General features: G+C 41.8%; 1 protein-coding gene across 1 annotated transcript in view; it reads right to left on the reverse strand.

Moving 5' to 3' along the window:
* LOC113212737 (cytochrome P450 4c21-like) overlaps window positions 1-10596 on the reverse strand; it is a 50389-nt gene that overhangs the window by 2310 nt on the left and 37483 nt on the right. Inside the window, exons 3-5 of the mRNA XM_052270605.1 lie at window positions 9282-9451; window positions 6688-7011; window positions 5938-6165 (exon numbers count right to left, since the gene is read on the reverse strand). Coding sequence (XP_052126565.1) covers window positions 5938-6165; window positions 6688-7011; window positions 9282-9451 — 722 coding nt within the window. The remainder of the gene's footprint in view (window positions 1-5937; window positions 6166-6687; window positions 7012-9281; window positions 9452-10596) is intronic.

The raw sequence follows: 10596 nt of genomic DNA on the forward strand, positions 1-10596 counted from the left end.
TATAAAAAGGTATACTGACAAAGTAATACAGTTTTACCAAATGTAATACAATTACCTTTATACAGCTTTATACAATTGCTTGTATACCTCTGTATGCAAACTTACTGTCGACGTTTTTTCACCCGGGCACCCGCATGTATGGCCTGTTAGAGCATAATTTTGTCATCTGTTTGTCATTTGTGATACGACAAAAAAATTACCAAAATAAATCGAGATAATTACCAAATTAATGACAAAATAAATTCGTATGAATGCCAAGTCGATTTGCCATTATTAGAGCGACTGAACCAATTTCGAATCAGCCCCCAATTCGGATCAATAATACCTACACACGCTCCCTCGCTAAAATGTATGGGTATTAATTTTGTTGTTGAAAAGGTTTGTCGTTTTCTACCAGAAAATACCATCGCTTCGTCCTAGTGCGGCCCGCGCGCCTCGCGCGGGTGACTTAAACATGAATATTCATTGTTTAGGGGATGGGAGAATGTTGTGGTTTAATGAAATTGACAAAACTTGGTACGTACGCATAATGCCGCATCAACCCAGGTATCAATCTTTAGTTGAAGGCCCGGAGAACACGTTTCAAACGTGGATTCGACCTAATATCATGCCAGGTTAAAACGCGGGTAGAGGTTAAAGCGGCTTAAAAGTCACAACCCTTGAGTCGAGTTTTTCGAGCAGCTTCGATTTAATGCTGGTCGAAACTGTTTTGGTTCTCACTATTACTTTGTTTTGTCACAGGTTATTTCAAAGGGTTGCTTTAGGACCCATACTTGATCATCCAGGACAGTCAAGGACCATATTTGCCAGTTTCACTGCATTTCATGTCGATTTAGTAAAATATACTCTTACATAACCTCGATCTCCCGCAATAGGCATTCCAGCAGATCAAGAATATGACGTTTACTCGTCTTTTTCACTAAAACAACTGCCGAGTGTGATGCTGGTCGGTTTCTTAATTACTAGTTTCATTTGATCCGAATTAGGTTCACATGCTTATTTCGGATCAGGCAAAAATTCACAGACCCTGTGGACTGTGGACCAAAATCTTGATTGCTTCTAGAGTAGGGTGGAGTGAAAATCTGGGATCTTAAAAGTCGACATGGATTATTGTACTTCAAGATATCCTAAGTTTAGCTGCAGGGTCGATTTGGAACCATCGGAAGCCCTTAGGCTAGGTCTGCAGGGCTAAAACACCACTTTTTGACCTCCAGGGGTCAGTCTAAGGGTCATCCGGGAAACGGCTATCTCTTAAAAGGTGCGGAATACATCCAAGTAAGTACCCACGAAGTTTGAACCCGCTGCGCCATCGTTTTCATTACCTGAAAAAGCGTTTCTCACTCATATCTTCAGAACCATCGGTCAAACAGAAAAAAATAAAAAAATGAAATCGTGTTGTCTTGTCGAGATGCATCGAAAACATTATCTGCTTTCATATCCGTTCTACCAAAGTTTGGGAGATATGGTCAAAAATCACAATTTTAGGCTGTTTTTGGACATTTAGCGGTGGCCCGATATGGAGACGAAGAGCTGGATTCTGATTATGAGGATCTAACATGACCGAGATGAAAACTTTACAAAAGAGAAGTTCCACCTTATCATATTTTGGAACAGGAAATAGTAAACTTAGCTCAAGCTGAATAAATAAACAGTACTCAGCAAATTATCAACATTACACTTGAGACTTGTGCCAGGCAAATTGCAGCTGGCTCAGTCTTTAGAGATGTCTCCTCCTAGTTCATCAAGTAAATCAAAAACTACACTAAAAGACTACACTGAAAACAACTAATTGGTTTGATGTTTCATATGCTTGTACTCTCGCAACAGTAGAGAGGGTGGGCGGGAGTCGCGTCAGGCTCATAATCCAGCTCTTCGTCTCCATATCGGGCCACCGCTGGACGGATGTCGTTCAAATCAAATCATACTTGAAGACCTGTAGTATGGCGCCACACTTATTACCTACCTCATACCAAACAACAGTGCTAACCTTACGCATCACCACCAACATTTAACAAGCAGGCCCGCCCTTCCGCCAAACGGAGTTGCCAGCTCCACTTCGCTGCGCCGGCAACTCCGTTCGGCAGGGGCCGGGCCGGCTTGGCCTGCCGGCGGCGATGGTCTCGCGATTTACTGAAGAACATAACCAAATAAATAATGTGACCGGTAAATCACTTTGCATATTTGGGTAAACTAACTTCCGGTGGAGGGCCTGCGGCGCTAGAGATTTGCTCCTTTCACATGACAAAAGACTTTAACGGGGCAACACTGTGACCACACCCCACCCTTCTGCTTTGCTTCAGAAAAATACAAAAAAAAAGAACCAGTTCAGTTTTTAGATTGTATTTTTTGTCAAACAGTCTTAAAACTTGACTTTTTGCCATTGTTTTCAATGTATCCACCTCTAGGGCCGAAATAGTGAAAGATACGGCAAATCCGAAGGTAGTTCCTAATTCAGAATGTGTTGTTTTGGGGGTTATTTCCTCTTCCATTTTACGATTGGAAGCCTCCTAGTACGTCTTTATGCGCAACGTGGTCATTATCTCCGTATTTTCGTCGAAAAAAGCACTCTAGCGCCCAAACGGTGCAAGATAGAGTCGAACGGACAATATTTTTTTCCTACTTTTTGGACCAACCCCTATTTCTTTGCTACCCCCTTTCACCCCCTTAGGGGTGGTTGCCAGGATTTGCACCAGCACTGTTAAAAAATTTTCATTACATTTTAATAACATTTATATGAAGCTATTTTCGTGATGAAAATTTAATAACAGTGTTATGAAAATGTCATAATTACATGCACTGAAAAGGGGCGTGTAATGAAATTTCAATAGCGTGTAATGAAATTTCAATAGCGTGTAATGAAATTTCATAACACATGTTATTAAAAAATTGACAACTTTCTAAAAAAAATTGTTTCGCTCTAACCCTTATGGCATCAACTCCTCAACCAACTAACGGATTTTACAGGCCGTAACCATAGAAGTTTACCGTACCTTACCGGGAGTTGAACCCGGAACCCTTGGGTTGGAATACCCTCGCCTTTGACCACTAGGCCACGAGGATTACCTGAGAGTGGTCGAGGTGTAACGTGGTCTTATGCCACCACTGGCCGGAGGGAGTTTCCAAACTGTTTAATAATCATGTAATGAAGATTTAACAACATTATTATGAAAATGTCATAACATGCACTGAAAAGGGGCGTGTAATGAAATTTCAATAGCGTGTAATGAAATTGCCATTAAATTTAATAACACTGTTCTTAAATTAAGAGTGTCATTAAATTTCATGACAAATTTATTAAAATTAATGTTTATTGCGTAATGAAATTTCAAACATTTTTAACAGTGAGGCGTTTCGTTGTCCAGGAGTGACCCCTAAGATACCCTTAAATTTGTAACCTCTAGCTCACCTCCTTCCTCTTACACGGACGACGGACGGACGGACACGAGAGCGGTTGCATAAGCCCGCTTTAATGCTTTTTTAAAAGCAGAAGGGCGGGCTAAAAAGACTGTTTAAGTGTAGACGTAGTGGAGACAACTAACATACGTCTTTATTTAGATGTGACGGAACCGGACGGAAGATTTTTAAAAACATATGTTTTAAAAGGATATTATAGACCAAGCCTTGTACCTCATATCTAAAACAAAGAATTTAAGGGACACTGTACTACCAAAGTTTTGATTATTATATCTTAGGTATAGTACATATCACTTTATCTGCAATATTGTTATGAACATCTTTAATATCTTGATATTGATATATCTACCTTTGGTCTAAATTACCCCTACGCGCCATCTATGTGCAGTTCACTGCCATGGGTGAGCGGGATATTTCGAAAATTTTGAACATATTTCCCTTTGCTTTGGATTGAAATGTGTTAAAGACAACATGGACGTGGTGAAGGGCTTCACTTGAAAAGGCCTAAGTAATTTTTACACCTCAAGAAAGCCGCTTGGAATCTCAGAAGATAGATACCCGCAGTTAGCCCCCCCCCCCCCTCCCCCAGCGATCGTCCCGTGGTCTAGTGGTTAAGGCACCGGGATTCCAAGACGCAGGTCGCAGGTTCGACTTCAGGTAAAGGTTAAAGGTAAGGTAAAACTTGACAATGAAAGTGACGTGAAGAAAGGCGGAAGAAGGGAAACTATGGAAAACAAGGTAAATGCTAAATAAAGGATAAAAATTTGAAAGTATTTTAACGATAAAAAGAAGTTTATCTACTCACGTATATAAGATTCTAAATTTAAGAACGAAAGTGTGCACTTAGATCATCTATTAGACGTCTTTGCTAGACGTCTATTAGACCATCTTCGATCTATATGTAGACATATTAAAGACGTCTTTTAGTCGTCTATTTTCCCTGTGGGAAACTACACACTGGTCTCAATTTTATATCATCTGCTTTCACGATCCGTTCTAACGGAACTTTTTGATTCAGAGTACGTGCAATAGCGATCCGTTATGTTTGGACCGAGTCACTGCTGGTGAAACGGCAGATAACTTTCAGAGTACAGCAGAAGACGCAAGTCGGAGTTCTTACTTGTATAAACCCTCTGTGCGAAAAAAGTAAATTTTATGATAAAGGCTCCTATGTGTTTAAACCGAGGACCGAGGAAATACTCGAGTATAGTTTTTGATTAAGATATATAATAAAGAACCCAACCTCTTTTCAGACCTGTGACAACGGCGTCGAGGCGCGGCAGCTCAAACCGGGAATGGGGTACGTACACGAAAAATCTTGAGAAATTGTGTTTTCAAAAGTCTATTCATGAAATACTGTCTGACAAATCAATATAATTCATTGAATATATGTTTAAGGACTGATTTACAACACGCATTCAGCGGAATAGTAGAAAATATGTTCTAGATTGCCCCAACAACTCTCTATAGGCGTTGGCTGATGTGGTACTCAAACGTCGACTCTTTTCATACTTCAGTAGCTCAATATTTCGCATATTGCACGTACTCTTCGGGCTAGCATGCATGGCCATGGCGAATGTGCTTCCTGGCAAGGGGGATGACCATAACCATAGTCACAACTAAGTCCATGAATAGACCCATGGTGACAATTACCATTGTCATGTAGGACGTGCATGAAGACAAGTTTGGGCATGATACTGTTGTCGATGGACACAAAGATCATAAAAGAACGAATCAAAGGCCCACTGTATTGTTAATGGACATTAGAGTGCAGCGTAGTCGCCCGACTCTTGAATTTGAAAAAAGTCCCCCTCTTAATTCAAGCAATTGTTAATGTAGTTTCCGGAACCGACCTTGATTTTTCGCTGAGTCTTAAACTTCAGGTTCCTACCTCGCCTAACAGTTGAGGAACTTCACTATTTTGCAGTGGAATCGAATGGTCTAGTAGCCATAATCATTTTTAGTGCTGGAAAATTTTTACATCACAAAAAAGTGAACTGCAATGCACGTGGTAGTATTCAACGCCATAGTGCACACGTTTCAATATTGCACTGAAAATGTAAATGTAAATTTGAACACAGAAAAGTGTTCAAAGCGTGATTATAAAAACAACGAAAAAAAAATATTTTCAGGTTTAAATTAGGGCCCAATTGTAGTGGACTGTAACTATTACATATTCAGCTCCTTTCTAGGCTAGGCATACTATTTAAACACCTTTTCAAAGGCATCACAGGAAACGCTTAAAAATATGAGGCCTTGATTTTACCACATCCTTTCAGGCATTGTGTATGTTGCGGCTTATTTGATTTATCAATGTACTGTACTACCCTAGTATGCCTTAGCACGTTTTAGTGTGCGTTGTTGCAAAAATACACAGATGTACGAGTAAGTACGCTACGCAAGTTGTTTCCCCTTCGATCAGTGTATCCTTCCCTGCACCTCATGTTAGAAACAAATCCAGTAATGGACAAAAATATTGTTCCAAAATTAAGACTGAATTAAAAGTACTGCAAGTTTACTAACCCGGAAACCAAGTTTGCTTGCTAACTGTCGTTCTCTGGAGGCTGTTGCGTGGATCTCCGATGATTTCCTTTGGATGATACTATTGATGAGCATATCAAAAAGGGTTTTCGCAGCTTCAGTATCGCGATACATTTGGGTCCATTTGAAAATCCAATCAGGCCACAAAAAAGGATTGAGGCTGCGTCGGTTAACAGATTTTAAAGCGCGCGGAACCAGGCTAATGATTTCCTGCACAAAAAAAAGATGTTATTGGTGATTTGTAAAATCGACAACATATTGGGCCTTCTAAAATCTCATAGAATCTCATGTTTTTTCAAGGATTGTGTTGGGCGAGAGGGCCAACCACCCTTTTATTAAATTGACAACCAAATTTACAATTTGTTAGCCTAATCTGCTTTTTTAAAAAAACATACTGTCGAAATACAACATTAATCAAAATCTCGGAAACCAAGTTTCCGGCCAAGTTGTCACTTTTGTTTTGCTCTAGTAAAATAAAAAAAATTGCAATAATACAAATTGTAACGAAATGTGTTGCTAACAAAATTAACTACTCTTTTCTTCCACGTGTACAGCAAAGTACTACCGAGTAGTTTTCGTTGTGGGTCAATGTAGGCCGAATATCACAACTTTTAAGAAGATTCAAAATGAAAACAACATTTCTGTGATAAGACAGGAGTGTTATCCCGCAGTCTGGCGTCAGGTGACAGTTATCTTTAACAGTGCATAAGCAACATTTCCCAATAAACTTACTTCCAAAATACTGCATTCCCTTTCGTTTAACGTTGAAGACATCATTGTTCGGATTGCCATGAAACTCGCAGTTCGGATCATTGTGTCACTGCAGTCCACGTCTTTGTGAAGCATGCCGGAGAGTTTGTCAACAAATTCTTTTGCTTCCATATCAAGAATTTCAACGTAGCGGCCCATAACCTCCGCATGGAAAGTAGGCGTGATGACAAGGCGGTGTGCCTGCCAAGGTTCGCCATTGCTGGTAAAGATGCCATCCCTAATTATTGGCTTTAAAGGTCCGTAGAACATCCAAGGCTTATCGGAGAAATGTCGATCTCGTAACACCTGCAATGCAAAGAAATTACCGCTTACGCACAACTTACTGCGTACTATGCCCGAGGGTGGAAATCGCTTGCGAAATAGTATGTACACCTTCATCCGAAATGGACCAAATGGACACGAAATAGTCGCGAAATACCCCCGAAATACTGCGAAATACCGCGAAACACCCTGAAATAATCCGATATAGGCGAGAAATAACCGAAATGGTAGGAGAAATACCACGAAATAGCCCACTAAGAACCTTAGTGATTTCCCCCTCACGCCCACCCTAGCCTAGCCCATCCCATCCCAAAAACGTTTTCGAGTTACGGAGCCTTAACGGTAGTTTCGACACTGCAAAATGCTTGCAAAGAATAGGTTCGTATTGCAAACTATTTTCTTTGCAGCTTGCAAAGAATTTTCAAGCATCGTAATACGAACTAGTTCTTCGCAAGCTTACAAACTATTTCTTTGCAATGCAACCACATTGTTTGCAAGGATTCTGCCAGCTTGCAAAGAACTTCTTTGCAATACGAACTAATTCTTTGCAATACAATGCTCACAAATTCTTTGCAACGTTGCAAAGAATAAAGTTTTGCAAGCATTTTACAGTGGACCTATAAGAGACCGTGTGCAAAGTCCGGGGCCTGTGCGACACGTTCACCCGGATCGCATTGCGATTTTCGTTTTGGCCCAACCTCGGCACCAAACAGGTATACCACCTTCCTTGTAGGCGCTGCACTGCGCGCACGTTGGGACCGGGGCGAACGACTCGGGCTGAAAGTGTTACTCTATGGGCTCTGCCTTGTATCAGATGTGAAGGATCTGAGCCACGGACACACGGGGCGCGTCCAGGGGCCTAAAAGTGCGCCCGACGTCACTCGCCCGTAACAGAAAATAATGCCGACGTAGCCCTAACTTTTTATTGGATGAAAACCGAGGGCACACTGAGACCTTTCAGAATCAGTAATGTCTGCGGGGTAGCGGTTACGCGTTCACAAGAAAAAGTTTGAAAAACATGTATTTGCGCCTGTGGTGACGTCACTTAGCCTGCCTACACTACATGCCTGTAGTGCACAGTAGCCTAGTACACAGGCGTTTTGGACTTTTTTTGCCTTTTCCATTTACCGCCTCACCGCTACCCCGCAGACATTACTGATTCTGAAAGGTCCCAGTGTGCCCTCGGTTTTTATGCAATAAAAAGTTAGGGCTACGTCGGCATTATTTTCTGTAAATGGCGAGTAAATGGCGAGTGACGTCGGGCGCACGTTTAGGCCCCTAGACACGTCGCGTGTGTCGGGAGCACGGATCCTTCATATCTGATACAAAGAAGGACCCATAGGGTAACACTTTTAGCCCGAGTCGTTCGCCTCGGCCCCATCGTGCGCGCAGTGCAGCGCCTACAAGATGGCGTGCCTGTTTGGCGCCAAGGTTGGGCCAAAACGAAAATCGCAATGCGATCCGGGTAAACGTTGTCGCACAGGCCCTGGACTTTGCACAGGGTCTCTCATAGGTGAAATCTACCATTTAGGCCCCGTACCTCCGAAATTCACGATTTCGACCCACGAAATGGGATGGGCTAGCCCACCCCTGCGCAAGTGGGGTGGTTGTATGAGGAATCGCGCGGTTGGCCTCTATCGTCTAATATCGGTCTTCCTGTCAAGGCCGCAGTAAGACCGACCCGCGAGATCACCGTGCAGGGTAAGTGGTCCTGGACGAATAATAATCGCTTCAAGCCAATGTGTGTGGCACCTTCGATTTTTGGAAACAAATGCTTATCTGGCATTGGTTTAAGTGCTTTCTTATTCACGATTGTAGACATGCTTACGAACGACAAAATTTGCGGGATTAAATTTCACTGGTATTTTATTTTATTACTTAAATTATTCAATTTTAGGGCACGTCCTGAATTATGATACCAATGTGCTCCTATCTCATTGCCAGCTTTAGAATTATCACTACACAAATTTTGGATTTCAGAACTTTTTGCTCTGAAGTTTCATTACCATTTCATGTAATAAAATTTAAAAACCAAGAAGTGATAGTAATTACATTACCAAAATCTGACATTTTAATCTGAATTTTTTAACAGTGTGGTTGCCATGATTTGCTACACGCGTTTTGTTTTCTAGGAGTGAAGCTCAAGATACCCTGAAAATTTTAAGTCTCTAACACATCTCCTTTCTCTTACACACACGACGGACGGACACGAGAGCGATTGCACAAGCCTGCTTTAATGCTCTTTTAAAAGGAGAGGGTCGGGGCTAAAAACGCGCTATATGACGGAAACTTACCTTTGCGATGTGGTCAGCATCATTAACCATGACATGAAGTTTGTTAAAAGCTGAATATCTCACTAATCCTGGCCAATAAGGCTTGACGGAATCCAGAATCTTTTCAAGGCAGTTGTCTGCATTCAAACTAAGCCAAAAGACCGAGCCAAAGAAAGGTACGGAGAACGGACCTATGATTAAAAAATAGAAACAAAACGAAACACTTTCATAAATCTGCCAGCACACTATGCATGGGTTTCACTCATATTTGCTAGTAAGGGAGACCGGGGCTACTTGGGCTGTGAAGTGGAAGAAGGGGATAAGTACAAAATACGCACTTTTCAGGAAATCAAAAAAAACTATTTGCACATAACTTTGTAGAAATGTTATGATGCAGATGGAATGCACTTCCAAAAAGAATATTATTGGCACTTTGAAACTTTTCACTATCACGCTCTTTTATTGAGTTATGGACTTAACTCTTTTCTCCACGCAACATAAGGAGACAAGTCGACTTAACTCTTTTCACATGTCCAGAATTTGGAGTTATGTCATTGGAAAATTTGCAAAAGGGGTTAACTCTTTTATGCATATGATGCAAAAGGAGGTAAGTCGAATTATTTTTTTCCGTCACTCAGTCAAGTAGACCCGGATATGGGGTAGCCCGTATCAAAAAAAAAAAAAGTCATTGAGGTTGCACCCTCTAAAGATCGTAAGGAACTTGTGAAGACACTGTGCAAAATCTGGGCGCCACCAGACAACGTTTTCCCGGCCCGGATCGCATTTGAAGTTAGGTACTAGAAGCGACCGCGAGAGAGGCTACCATGCTGATCCCCAGCTGCGCTCTGCTGGAGCGCCTAGGAACGACGGGGCACGGGTCAGGTGAGACCCTAAAAACCCTTCTTCCCAACTGCCAAGGTGTATCCAGTGTCAGATCAAATGCGTCCTCTAGAGGGGCGTAAGTGTAGCGATAGCCCATGTCATGTTTGACGGAACAAATTGCCAGTTTCGAATGTTTTTATTTACCGGACATCAGGGTTGCCCTATATTAAGGGTAAACCAGTCAAAAACGCCGGGTAGCGCTGACGCGATTGTGGTGGAAATTAAAGTTATTTCGAAAATGCCTGTCAGCTAGGCCAAAAACTTTACAGGCGTGTAATGTAGGTGGCCTAACTGACATCGACACAGGCGCAAATACCCTTCTTTTCCAACAAAAAAAAAAAAACCTATCGGAGCCCTGGCGCTACCTGGCGTTCAGAACGGTTGTGGTCTAGGCATGGAAAAACCCTAATTTCCGCAAATAATTTAACATCGAAAAACAAAGCTGATGAGTCGA

The sequence above is a fragment of the Frankliniella occidentalis genome, unplaced genomic scaffold, assembly GCF_000697945.3.
Source record: "Frankliniella occidentalis isolate FOCC.00 unplaced genomic scaffold, Focc_3.1 Scaffold129, whole genome shotgun sequence".
Lineage (NCBI taxonomy): Eukaryota > Metazoa > Arthropoda > Insecta > Thysanoptera > Thripidae > Frankliniella > Frankliniella occidentalis.